Genomic DNA, 14879 nt, shown 5'->3' with positions numbered 1-14879 from the left:
CTCATTTGGCTTCTCCTGTGAGTTCCACTGGGTAATCGAAGGATTTTACCTTATTGGCAAAAGTGCTGCAAGTGCTTCAATGAGGAGTGCACTCATTTAATTGAGTGACCCAAAAGTGAACGTCAGAACTAAATGTTTAATTTCTCGCTCTTCTGCCTCTTAAGCAGAAGTATTGATTCGATTCAATATGTGATTGATTGCTCTATAAATATTTAAAGATTCAATCTAATCAATTGCCAACTTGGAGAATAATTGAATTCCAAATACAAATAATTAAATTTAAGCAAAGTCTTTTAAAATCATTGCCCCTTTAAATTTCCATCAAAAATATAATTTCAAAATCAGCAGTTTGATGGTTGAATTTTCAGAGCAATGGGGCAAGGATCGTTGGATTGGTCAATGGGTAGGTGGCTGGTTCGATGGGTTTGTGGTTCTAGTTTCGACTAGCAAATTGAAAGCTCAATCATGTTGCAGCAGCTGTTCGTGCGAAATGCCCAAATGCTGCTGTTGCTTCTGCTGCTGCTATTTGCCCTCATCTCCTACCCATTTGCTGTGTTTTTGGTTTGCACGCTGATGGGTCATCTCCCAGCTGCGTGCTTGTCCGTCCTACAAACTCTCCTCCCGTTGGCACTCACACATGAGCAAATTATGTAAATGTCATTAATCCTTATGGTACACAATAGTTTAACGGTTCGGCGCTTTATTGTCACGTCCCATTCCAGCAACAAGAACAATACCCAAAAAGGCCAAAATTCAGTCAGGCAACCAAATGACATCCCACGTGCCGAACCAACTTTGACCTGACTGCCGACTCTTCCTCCACTCCACTCCACTCCACACTACACGCACAAACATAGAGACCTAGTTAAGGTAAAGAGAGGGACGAACTTTTTGTGTTAATTGCAAAATCACTCAGAACAGCTTCTCTTTCCTCAGTTCGTCTCATCTGGCTTTTCCCAATTGACCACCAAACTGGCAATTGGCTGAACTCAACACAACACACACACAGACACACACAACGCACATTACATCATCATCAATTACGTGATCAACTTTTTCCTAAAGCAACAGCAAAAATTCCAAACAGAATTTTCCCATTGTTGTGGTAGAAATCATAATTCTTTTGACCGTTTTCAGAATCAGAGCAACATATACTTTGCTTTCAATTGATTGCACAATGATTTTCTCAATGCTAGGCAACTTGTTAACAAAATGGGACTACTTACTTTCACTTTTTGTTTCAGCTATTCCTGCTGATGCATTAACTAATTTTAAAACGGCCAACAACTTAGAAATTAGTGTTGCATTGAGACATATTAAAAAACAAGACTATGAAACTAAATAAAAATAATAAATTTTCTACCATTTTTAGTTGTTAAACACAAGTTAGTAAATAAGTTTTATAAATGTTGTTAGAAAGGTTAAGTCACGTTAAACATCTTGTAGTAATTTGAAATTAGTAAAAGACTTTGTTAGGCCATCTGATAGTGCTTATGACTTGATAGAAATCTGAAGATCTTAAGACTTAATTTACTAAACACTGATAATTTTCCAACCGTTTAAATTTTGTCAAATTCTTAAACTTTTCCACAAATCAACACTTAATTACTAATGTATTTTAGCGGTAATAAGTTATTAATATTATAATTGGGAACCAAAAAAAAAAATACTTGTAGATTTGCTAATCCACTTAATATTCCATCAATTTTGATTTGAACAACAATTTGGATATAATTTAATTTGTTCTAATTGCCATAATTTAAAATGCCATAATTGGCATTTTGTTTTTACACACGAATGGATTTTCCAAGCCCTTTCTTCTCTCTCTCTCTCCCTTTCTCACTCTGTCATTATTGCATTTACCCAAACAATATATCAAATTGATTGCATGTTGACTCAAGTAATGACATGGGGAAAATTAAGTGAAAACTGTTCTGGATTTCCCGCACATTGACTCGTGCTCTCGAAATGCGGCGACTTCAATTTAAATTGCTTGTTATTAAAAATTAAAAGCTTTTTGCAATGAAAGTGTTGCATTCTCATACCCATTGTGCATGTTAGAAGGGTATATTAGGCATAATAAGCTTTAGCATTCAGTTAGTTTTCAAAATTTTTAGTCTCTCAGCTCAATTGATTAAGGTTTTCATTCTATATAAATAAATCCATTTTTATCATAAATTAAAATAATAAAGAAAGATTATTTCAGTGATCTGTTAAATGTGGCATAGGATTATCAAAAGCAAGTTACGTTAAAATACACATAAGTACGGAGTATCTTCAAGTCCTTGCCATTTACAAAATCCTTTTTGTAAAGTGTAAGATTGTTATACTCACAATTGTTGCAGTTGAAATTGGCCTGGCATAATGGTTAAAGAAGGCAATAAGAGGTTGCAATTATTGCTAAAGTGTGGAAATTAAGGTTCAATTACCTGACAGCGAAGTGAGAAGGAGGGGAGACAAAGAGAGAGAGAGACAGAGAGCGAGTGAGAAAGAAATGCAAGGGACCAAGAAAGTGTTAATGCTGCAACATTTTCCAAAACGATTTTGTTCCCTCACACACTTCATTTGGTTTTATTACGTTTGCTCATTTTTATGCGATTAATTTGTAGTCTGACTCATTAGAATAATACAACTAATGCAAACCCTGACCTCCGACCTCCACGATGTGAGCATAATTAGTGCCCCATCCAAACTTATATGTAGGTATATACTTATATATAAGTATGGAGTATATATATCCATATCATTAACCTGCAAGGCGCATAAATTGGCAAAGAAAAAAAGTATGGGGAAAAGGAAAATGGTAAAGGAAAATCACAGTTTGGTTTTATGTTCACTCATTAGTCCTTGGTCCAAAAGTGGAATGAGCCAGAAGCAACAGCAGATGTACGCACATCAGCAGGGTTTCGGGGGAGGTGTGGCTATAGATATCATGTTGCGTGTAGCCTGCCCTTGGGTGTGCACCACTCACTCTCTCTGAGTGGTTATGTGGTTTATTAATTCGCTGGTAACATGCAAGCCACTTGTAACTATATGGATTTTTTATGTGGCAACGAATGGGATATTTTAGCCACAGGAAGGAAAATCAACCTTGTAATTGTTTTTCCTCTCGCAACAGGGGGGAACGTCATTTTCCGAATGGAAAAACCAATAAAGACACATGAAATTGGTAAAATTTGAATAAATCTCATTTGTACCGCTCGGCTAAGCTAAATCACATCTGCACTGTTGTGTATGTCTATCTCTACGCCATTGGTTCATAATTATCCCATTGACTTTTCCCGCATCCAATTCAGACTTTCCCCTCAAACGAAGAGTTGGAATGCGTGTGCATGTATGTACATGTGTGCGCGGGTGTCTGTGTGTGTGTGTGTGTGTGTGTGGAAATTTTGACAATTACAGAGACAACCGCATTGCCATTCAACTCATCCGCTCCGTTGGACAAGTTTGTCACTAGCATTTTCGCATACGAAAATAGTTGGGGCGTTGCCAGCTAACCAACCAACTCTCACTCATTCGTACACCAAAAAAAGAAAAAAAAAACAACAAGAGTACAGATGAGTATAGAGGAGCTAAAACCGATGTGAAGCAGATATGCCATCATGCTGTCAAACCGCAATGGAATCACTTGGCCCTTTACCTCCCTGAAATAGTGGTTCATATACGCATAGCTTCTGATTCCATATGAACTGAATGCTACACTTGCAAAAATATTATCAATGCGCATCATAAACAAACCCAAAACCAAAAAGAAAAATTTCATTAGATGAGCGTTTCTCTTGCGTTTATCAATAGTGAATATCCATATATCCATATCGATAAAGTTCCCAGTGGGGATAATTTATATATGTCTCCCTTGAGTGCTTCTTATCAAGAAAGACATGTTTACTAAAACAAAATTATCGATCTTTAAACGTTTTCCAATCCTATTAAGAAAGTTTAAGAGAGAATCAGTTGGCCTCATTCTCTTGCAAGATTACGTATAATGAAAGTAAAACTTTTTTATTGTTTCCATTTCCTTTGACTTAACTACTGCAATTTGATTAACAATAAACAATCACCTAAGAGCAATAAGAATGGCCAATTTGGTTTTCTTTTTCGTAGTGTACATCTTTTTATGTCTCTCATGTCAGTAGCGACAATTGCATGGGAAATTGGTTTAAGGACATGCCCGGAAAAGAAATCAACAACAGTAACAGTAACAGCAGAGGAAAAGACGACAGATGTAAAAGAAAAATGTTTCAGATTGCAGCAAAGTTTATTTTGTTCCTTTATTTTGGGTTAGTTTTTGGCGCTGCTGGGAGGGAATAAGATAAAACTAAATAATTCAGTGGATTTATTGAAGTTAGTCTGGAATTGTTGCAATAAAGTACTTGAAATGGAATACTTTTAAATTGAATTGATGCAAATGAAAACGCTCTTAGATTTAGGATAATTTAAATTTCTCTATAAGAATCTAGAATAAGTTGATATAGTAAAAATCTTAGTTTCCATTTCCAAAAATATGTGACATGCACCGAACTGACAGCAGAAAGTATGTATTTACGAAGAATGCCAACTCACCGAGTCACAACTAGCTAAAACATCTACTCAAAATTTCTAAAAGGAATAGTTGAACATGGCTTGCATGGGGTAGTCGTTATAGTAAACCAGAGTCCATATTTCATGCTTTTGTCTACGTTTCTGTATCGCTGTCTCTACCACCTACCCCACCCACTCCCTTGTTCTATTTGTGTGGGTGTCTCTGTAGTAATCTGGTTTCATATTTGGGTTGGTGTTTCGTTGACGCGACGTGATGTGGCAAGATTTGCCATGACAATGACAATGCCAAGCTTGCAGCAAACATGAGATTCAACTCAATGTCTAGTCAAGTTTTTGTCATTTTTCGTTCTCCAAACTCTCGCACTTGTACATGTGCCATGGATTATGGCTATAGGATTACACGTGTCAGTGGTCATGTCAATTGTTTTGAATCCACTTGGCAAATAAATCAAATTTAACTTAAATGAAAATCACTACACTAGTTTGCTCCCTACATTTTTTATAAGAACAACTTTTCCATGTACTCAATTTGCTAATTTGCTAACCAGAAATGTTTAATATGAATTTTGGGGCCACAACTAATTAGGTGGGATAGGCAAAACTTGGAAACGATGACACGCGGTTAAACTTGATGACGACAAGGACGACGACGACGATGATGACGAGGACGATGATGATGATGGTGCAACTAAGGGGGAAATTGAGCATTACAGCTAACACGTTAAGCATTAATAACTTGTGATTTATAGTCTTCGAGAGATTGGCCTTGCCTGGCCTTAAGCTCTTCTGCTCTTCATTTTCTTCTTCAAGTGGCGTTAAATTACTTGCAGTTCAATCGAAACTTTTGGTACTTTGCATATTCATATAGATATAATACATGAGTAGGTTTTTTTTCTTCTTTTTTTCTGCGCGTGTGGCAAAGTTTTTCGACTTGCTGCTAATTTAATAGGTCAAGCAGAGTATTTAGTATACTTAAATAGCTGAATATCAAGTATATCCAAAGTAAAGACTAGAAGGGCAGAAAACCGATAAACAGAAGACCTACAATATTTCATGCAGGGAGGGTAAAGTGGATAAAAGTCGTACCCAACCATTTGATCATTAATAAGTTTTTGATTAATTCTTTTAATTATTATTAAAACATAAAATTAGGCTAACATAGTAAACATTGGGAAGAAAAAGTTCGTAAACTTTAAAAAGAAAAGAATTTTGTTTAAAGCTTAGAAAATTTTTGAATGACCTTTTTATTAAATAAATACATGGACATTTTATTTTTATTAACCTATAGCATCTCGAAATAATATGAGAGTCCCAGAGATGTATTTGGTACATTATTTTCATTCAAGTTTTAAGTTTCTTAATTGAAAGTTGCATTAGAAAGTGTTTGACTAAAGTGCAATAGTTTTAGTTCAGCAGGAATTTTCCTAATATTTTTAAGACTCTTTAACTGACAGATAAAAATTTTAGGTGCATTTAGTCTAATCGCCGAGAAGGCTTTTATGTCGCTTTGTTTCTTGATCCTACTCTTTTACCCCGTATGAGTTCCATAATGATAATAATGCCGTTTGGTTGGACGATTCTTTCTTTTATAATTTTTTTTTTTTCTCACCGATTGCTGAAACTGCCTTTTGTTGAAGCAAACAAACAGAGAATAGAATATGCATGGAGTACAAGATAATTTTCCCGCTCCTCTCTCGCAGTTTTCTTCCCCAGCCAAAAGCCCTCCTCTTCCCCGTCTTCCTTGATTTTCTTCTCTTTTTTTTCTCTGCTTTCTCATTGTATCTTTTGCCTGCAAGTTGTGCCACAATGCACAATTTTTACGCGCTCTACTTCATAAATTAAATAGCAAGCGAGTGACATGAGTTCTGGGACTGAGTCCTCTACTAGTCTGTGCGTGTATGTTTGACTTAGTGTATGTGTGTGTATGAGGGAAGAGGGCACACATAGACAAGGCAAATGCGAATGGCATTGTCTTTGGCGGTTGTTAGAAAACAAAACGTCAAGAAAAGTAATTCATGGCATACAAAAACGAAAAAAAAAAACTGAAAGACAAAACATTAGACTAGACGATGAGCCGACTTTTTCCTCCCCAAGGCGAGAGTTTTACCCCCAAATGGGGCTTAAAGTTACTCGGCTTCATTATACATTGTTGAGCATTTCAATAAATACAATTGGAATTCTTTTTTATTTAATTTATTAATTATGCCTACATACTTCTCTTCATTTTCTTCTCTTCTTATGCTCTTTTAGCTGGTTTTAATTATTTACATAAATGTCAAATATGAAAAATTGTTTCAATGTTTGTGACACGTAAACATTTTTTTTTTTTTTTTTACATTTTTTACCGTTAACGTTGTAGTATATACGCGTTCAGGATACCCTGTGCTCTGTTGGGAATAATGTATTTCTGACAATATACAATTTTTACGATTAAGAACTTGTATTCAAACGTGTTTATTTAACTCATAGTTTCCATTTGTTAGTGATTCTGATTAAAATTCAACGATTTTTGAAACTATACATTTAAAAAAAGAGGCAAGTGAAAATATTTAAAATTATATTCATGCTTTTAAACTTAAATTGGGATTTATCCAAATGTCAATATCATTTGATGCATTAATTGGTTTGAGCCAGTTATTCTCTTGTAGAAAAATAAATCGAAGAATTAATTGTTAAAGAAAAAATTTCAATTCAATTGTTAAGTGCATTGTTTAAGAATTCTATAATTAATTTATCTTAACTTTGATAGGGTAAAAATGGCTTCAAACTGGACAGAAAAGATTCATCTGACTGTTTGGTATTTAATTTTATTATTGCTTTGTATTTATAACATTTTAAATCACACTTAATATTTCAGTTTGTCGCCTTTTTGTGAATAAGAGCCACTATATATATATATACATGTATGTACGTTTGTGTGTGTGTGTGTGTATGAACTTGCATGTGCATTAACAATTTGCATTTTTCAATATTTATTATGACAATATTTTGTATGGGCATTTAAGCTGGAACATAAACGAGAAGGAGCCGTTATGTCCCTGGTTCTTTTCATTAATTAAAAAAATAAACGACAAAAAAAATTAAATATAAAATAAAAAAAAAGGAAACAAAGAACGCAAGTGGGGTGAAACAAAAAAAAAAAAAAAAAAAAAATTTTAATAAATAACATTTTTTTATGAACACAATTGAAAAACTGATAAAAATTTTTGTTCATATCTCTCTCGTTGCAGTGGTTAAATCAAACCAAAGGCAAAGCGCATTAATTACAGGAGCCAAAAACGTAAAGCCAGTGAAAATTGCCTCAGAAAATTGTATAAAATTGGCAACAGACTGAAAATAGTCAAGAGCAAAAGAGATACGATAGAACAGGCGATAGCCAACAAAGAGATAAAACAGAAAACGAGAGAAACAAGAGAAACACTGCAAAAAGGGGACACAGGACGCTTAAAAATCTAAACGGGGTCAGTCATTTACTCTGCACGATTGCCAGAGAGAACCAATCCAAGTGAACTAAAAAGTTTAATTGCCTTGTGAAAAAGCAAAGTCTCAGCAAGCCAAGCGGAGCGAAGGAAGGCGAAATAGTAGCAACAATTAAAATCACAAACTTTTCCAACAAGATGCCGTCGCTCTTCTTTTGGCCAAGGCGACAACAGCCATTCGAGCCGCAAATCTATCGGCAACTTTAAAACCAAATAGGAAGCAAAAACAAAGAAAAAACTCTGGAGGGAAGGAAGGAGGGAAAACTTGATTATAAAATAGAAAAACCAAAATCAAGCAATAACCACAGAAACCCAACAAAGAAATCAATCCTAAAAATCAAATAGAGGCCTTCAAGCTTCTATAAATTGTCTGCATTTTCTTCATTTTTGAATGGACTCAACAGCATTCGACATACAAATGCATATTTGGAAACTTTTGTTAATTGGTAAGTGTGACGTACCCAACCAAGGCCACTCTAAAACTTCACTTTAGTTCATTTTTCACTCACTTTATCTGCCAAGTTGCTACTAGGTATATATACGTGCAAATGTACATATTTTTAGATATATATATTTTTACACCCCGATGAAAACGCAAACTTCTAGGGCTAATTTCAAACTTTCAACGCATTGCAAACAAGAAAAAACAAAAAATATACATATATATATATAAAAACTGAAGGAAAACTGTGAAAAAACAGAAAAGATAGAAAAGGGTTAAAAGTTAGCAAAGGCCTCTTATAATTTGTAATACTCTTTAAGGCAAACGTATCCATTGACTGGGCGAGATGATGGAATCTATAAATATATGACAATATCTCTTGGAAAATTATTTTAACAAGCTTATGCTCGATTAAATTTATAGATATTCAAATCAATATAATCTACTATTAGTTATTAAATATGTACCCCTCAACGGTTTCTATTGGCAGAAAGAATCTGTGATGGAAAGAAATTATTTTAATATTTTTCCTCTAAGTTTCGACTTTGAAAGGGCACACAAACTTCGTCTTAATGTAAATTTTATGCACTTTTTTTTAGCTGCTACTTTTTTTGCCTTTTTTCTTGTTTTCGCCGTTCATATTTAACTTCTTCTCTTTAGTTAGAGAAACATTCTTTTTCTTCTTTTTTTTTTTTTTTTTGCTTAATAATTTTTGCTAGGCTGATTTGTTTAGGACTTTCACCTACTTTCTCTCTTAGAGTAAGTTGCTTAAAAGTTGCTGCCCTACTCAAGCTACTCCAAAGACGGGTGGGAATGTCTGTGTGTGTATGTGTGTGTGTTCTCGGTGGGTGTTTAATTATGAAATTAATTATAAATTAACTTGCACAAAAGTTGATTAGACAGAGTATGAAGAAAATGAAAATTTCTGGCATATTTCAAACGGAAAGTTTTTATCCCACCCCTCATTAATTCCCATCTGGCCGCAATACCTATTAAAAGACATTCCACTTTGATTAATATTCAGATATAAAGGACAAATTCAAATGCAATATTGATTGCAATTCGTAACATTCTTCCATTCAATGACATTGCCAAAGATGTTACTACCTCTTAATAAAGATATTTATCTAAGGTAGACGTGGAGGAGGAAGATCTCATGTGTGTGTGTGTGTATATACCAGGTGATTGATGGCATTGATGGGTTTATATATATGGCAACAGTTTCGCTGCAGACATGGGCAAATGTCGTGCAAACGTTTTCGTTAAGATAAAGAAAAAGCTTTTTGGCAGTTTTTGTGCAGTTCTCTGCTCTAAATTACAATAAATTTGCATGCCAAAAAAAAGAAACAAAACGAACTAAAATGAGTAAGTCGTTACCCATCTCTGGCCTTATCTATGGCATAATTACTCTACACTTGAGACACTTTGACTTTTTTGGACTCGCTGGTCTGGCAATGTCTGTTCAGGCCTGGCATGAACAATTAAACTTTTCTGACTAAAGAAATGAAAACCAAAGCAATCTGTTTGATAATTCATGCAGTTTTTCTCACGTGTGCTTGCCTTTGACACCATTCTCTCTGTCTTTCGCCTTTTTGTGTATATTTTTCTTTGAGGCAAAAACATTTGAACAAAGTTTGTCTGAAGTATTCGAAGAAGCCTTTGTGGTTAAGCCATGTGGCTAAAATTTGAAATGAATGTACGAGTATCATTTGCAGGCGTCTTGATAGGAAAGTTAAAGAAAACTCTCTTCCTTTCCAAAGTAGGCGAACATATTTTTATGGCAGACTTCAAAAAATTCTCATAGGCAGAAGTTTATACGATTAAGCTTAACGAAACTTAACCCTTGTGATTTTTTCCAGAAGTAGCTTTTTAGAAGAGCATTAAAGCTTTTCATGTCCTTGGGCAATCTTTTGTAGACTTTTTTGGGAGCTTTTGCATTGCTTACTATAGTAGACCTTTAGAAGACTTTTGGACATTTCGGTCAGAAAACAACACTATCGTACCTGGCAATATTAACTACACTTATAAACTTCAGCGAAGAGCTTTATAAGACACAATAAGTCCATTTAAATAGAGGTATAAGAGATACGTAGGAGACTTTTTCGAAAAGCACAGCAAATTTTTCAGTTATCGAAGTGATAAGACATTTTTGTTCCATAAAAATACATACATATGTAGAAGACTTTTCGTTGAGCTTTTTTATCCCTTTTTGTAACAATGTCAAAAAATTTCGAATAAAGATTCACTAATTTAGTTTTTAAATATAACTTTCTTCTAGCAACTCTGTTTAGTTAGAAGTATAAGACTCAATTTTTGGTTTATGTACTTTCTATAAAATAAAGCGACCAAATATATATAATCATAAGCACAGCTTTCGAAATACAGAAAGAATGTACTTTTAAGGACATTCTGTCAACCCAGGATATAATTTGGACACTTCAGTTTTCGAAAAAAAATAATATAGTAGCTTTTGAAATATGGGTAAATTAATCGCTATAAGTTTTATTTTCATTTTATAATTTTCTTTTCCATAAAAATATAAACTGTCATACAATATTTTAAGAGAGTAAATATACTCTTAACTGTCAGCAAAGGTTTTTTAGTTTTTTTTTTTTGCAAAAACATTTAACAGACCATTAATAAAATGAGGATAATTATATAAAATCTATGTAGGTCCTTTTTAGGCTTCTTCTGCAGATCAAAAAATTTCTTTATGTTTAAAAATTATTTTCCGAATTTTGTACAGATAGAATAGATTACAGATATGTAAAAACTAAATTGGTTTTATTAGCTTTAAGAAAGATAAGTAAGTTCCATCAGGTTTATTTTAAATTATTTATGTCTAAGAAAAATTGATTTGGTTTGTCCGTGGCATACAATGGATTTATATTGTCCTTAAAAGTTTAAAGCTCTAATTAAAGTCTTTCAATTTTCAAATTTATATTAATGAATTGTTCTTTATTTTTGCATTTATGAAAATGAATAAATTCCTGAAATTGTGGTAATATTTCCTTAATGTCATGTATTTCTTCTTTAAAATTCAGTAATTAATATTTGCTTTTAGAGTTTTTCCTGAAATTTAGTTTAAGTTTTATTGTTGTACATATATGTTTTGCTCTATTTAGAATTGTTTTCTATTCGCGCAATTCATAATTCAATTTGACAACCACAAATGTCAAATGTCATGCAAAATAAAGACATCCACACGACTAACTATATCTGTACATATATATATATACATATATATGTATATGTATGAAATATATATGTACGTTCGTGTGTGGCAAGTGCAACATAACATAAACAAATTAGAAATTACGAGAGAGAGATAGAGAGATGGAAATGTTGAGATGCAGTCAGACAAAACTAACCCACAAAAACCATTGTGAGAATGTTAACACATCAGCAAAACTGCAGACTCAGGGCCAGGACGAGAAGCAGGATGAGAAAGAGAACTAGACGAGGTCAGGGAACAAAAGTCAGCTAGAAACTATAATTTGTGCTAGCTGGAGAGAGTGTACTGAGGTTTTTATTATTGTGGCTTCATCTAATAAATGTGCAAAGTGATAGCAAAAACTATCTTTTCAGCGAGAAACTGAAAAGCGCGGCAAGTTAGCGACCGCATCTAAAATGAAAAATCTCAAGTATAAATACATGCTCACATAGCCGATCTTTTCAGAGAGAGACAAAGAGAGAGCGAGAGCGACAGTCAGAAACGACAAGAGAATGAGATACTCCTGAAACTCATCTAACACTTGTGGCTTGTTTTTGGTCTGGTTTCCACTTCTCGTTTGGGTCTTTCTATAATGGCCACAGCCGCAATTTGTGTTGTCACGAAGTAAATGTTGACACTTGACATAGACAAATACACGCACACTCACAAACACACACGCAAACAAAACAAAAAAAAAAAAAATGATGAGAAAAAAACACATGAAAACTAACCCCTACACACACGCACATCAGACCCACCCACCCAACAGAGGGGCTTGTAGGAGGTCCAGCAAAAACACAAAAAAAAGAACGAGGCGAACATCTAACCCGTTAGGAGTTTGTTTTATGCTTCCGCACACTTGACATTACACTGCCATTGCACATCCTTCCAATAGCAACACTCTGAATGAGCTCTCACTCTCCATTTTTCTTTTTTTTTCTCTCCATATCTCCCTCTCCTTTTTCCTCTATCTCTTACTTTATCTTCCCAAGTGTGTTTGTGTGTGTTTACTATCTTGTTGTTTTGCCTGTTCCATGTGATTTGGCTTTTTAGGGTAGCAAAAGGCATAACCTAACATACCCTTTAAAAATTATTATATTTCAATTAGAATTTTAGCGGTTTTATCCGAATTCAATAGATAAGGAGATATTTGTGCTAAGATGGACCCTGCTACAAAAACCAGTTTTGTCGTTCTGATTAGAAATACATATACTTAATACGTTTCCCTTCAAATGATTTGTAGATATTAAAAATATCTTAAGCACCTTAACTCTGAGTATTGTAAATACATTTCTTGATGTTTAAAGGTATTCTTAATAAATAGTTCTATTAAATGTGTAGTCCAGGGTATATAGCGAGTCGCACAACTGATTGTCACTTGTTATTTATGCCACTTTGGATGCTAAAGTCTCTCTCTTGCCCCAAAACCTTCGCCCCGTTACCCGTTTCATATCGTTCGTGCCTTTATTCAATTTCACTTTGACTGCTAAGCTGAGTTTCTAACCGTCTCCATCTCCTGCAGTGCTCGCCGTTACCCAAAGGCGTTTAGTTGACACTAGTTCACTGGGCTGCCATCACAGTACGCCTCGCCACCCCGCTGATGCCCATCAAAAGCCACGTTCGTGACACTCTCTGATAGCAAATTATTACAGTCTGATGAGTTCGTCCTGTGCCTGTCTCACTGATGAATGAATGTTGAGCCAATAAATTTTGCTTTGGGGCGCAAAAGATACTGGGCGAAAACCAAACGCCATTAACATTGCCTTCATCTTGTTATGTTTCTTCTTCCTTACACTATCTCTTCCTCCCGCAAAATTGTTGGGTCATTTTAGGAGGAGGGTTTCTTATGGTGTGGTGTTGCCACCCATCAATTTGTTTGCTTTATTTAAGTTTTCTGTTTTGATAAAAAAAAGGCAAAATACAACAAATAAAAGGAAAAGAAATTTGTTTGCATACTTTAGGGAGTTGCCCCATAGACCAAGTCACATTCCTGATTGTTTATCCATGCGTTATTGAGGGAAAATATTTTGTCAAAAGATTTCCTCATATTTCTTTTGGCCGCAACTTAATTAAATCAAAACCAGGTTGGAGAGTAACTAAATCAAATGACAGGCCAAGTGAAACTAAACCCGAATCTACCGCAAATGAGCAGCCGTGGTGTAGTAATGACAGAAAATTAATTGCAGTAACTGTTTTTAGGGCCACCGCAGTAACAGCAAGAGCAAGATAACTAGCATACCTGTGTATCCTGCATGTGTGTGCGTGTGTGTATGTGTGTCTTTTATTGGCTGCATTCTACATTCCATTTTTGGGGCTAAGATATACGAGCAGAAACTGCTTTGCGGTTCAAAGTTGAGTGGCTCGAAACTTTTGAAATGCTTCGCGTCCGCAAGTTAATTAAAGTGCTTTATAGCCAAACCAAAATGCCATTCCTTGAAGTTGGAGTACTGAGAAAGACAGAGGGGTGAATTTGTTTATTTCTTAACCTGTAGTAAAAGAAATTCAATTATGTAAAAACTTTCCCCAAAAAACCCAACCAAAGTCTGCGGAATGTCTCTCTAATACTAAAGCCACCTAAAGTTAACTTTAAGCCAAAGCAACCAAGAAAGGAAAAGGAAAAGTTTACTTTTTAAAAATTGCATCAGCAACTTTACATGAAAATTAAATAAGTAGCAGCTTAAACAAGTAAATAGGGAGAACGAGTGGGTGGCAAGAAATGAGGTGGGTAAACAATAGAAGGGCATGAATAAGTAAGCAAAAGTCAAAGAGAAATTCAAAAGGTCAGTGGCAAATGGCGGGGACACAACAATACAAAACAGATGACAATCAAAAGAAGGCTAAGTGCTTCCAGGTGAAAAGTTATGAAAATTTGCATTCTATTTGATAGATTTATTAATAACATCTTTTAAGTCTATTTAGTTTAACGAGGGGTGCTGAAAAAACTTGTAATTGAACTTTCAATAGGCTCCAAGCAACGGAAAGCAACAAAGAATTAACTTGAAGCATTCTGATTTGGATTATGATATTAAGGAAATATATTTCAAGAAATCGTTTTATTTAATATTTGGAAACCTTTGTTCAGTTAGATTCCACACAAAAATTTTAAATATTTATTTAAAACATAAGAGTTAAAAAATGTTATTTCGAAGAGTTCTAAGACACACCTCGTTATGTTGTTTTGTCAGTTTATGATTGCCTTTGA

At 34.5% G+C, this 14879-nt stretch overlaps 1 protein-coding gene across 1 annotated transcript in view; it reads left to right on the top strand.

The window, feature by feature from the left end:
• The first annotated feature begins 8269 nt into the window (after window positions 1-8269).
• Window positions 8270-14879, top strand: part of LOC137575766 (putative neural-cadherin 2) — a 96267-nt gene continuing 89657 nt past the window's right edge. Inside the window, exon 1 of the mRNA XM_068288457.1 lies at window positions 8270-8467. Within this exon, the coding sequence (XP_068144558.1) occupies window positions 8413-8467 (55 nt within the window). The 5' untranslated portion in view covers window positions 8270-8412. The remainder of the gene's footprint in view (window positions 8468-14879) is intronic.

This window comes from Drosophila tropicalis, unplaced genomic scaffold (genome assembly GCF_018151085.1).
Source record: "Drosophila tropicalis isolate 14030-0801.00 unplaced genomic scaffold, ASM1815108v1 contig_1187, whole genome shotgun sequence".
In the NCBI taxonomy this organism is placed as follows: domain Eukaryota; kingdom Metazoa; phylum Arthropoda; class Insecta; order Diptera; family Drosophilidae; genus Drosophila; species Drosophila tropicalis.
The sequence above is the reverse complement of the archived record's forward strand: the minus strand, read 5'-3'. Positions and strand labels throughout refer to the sequence as shown.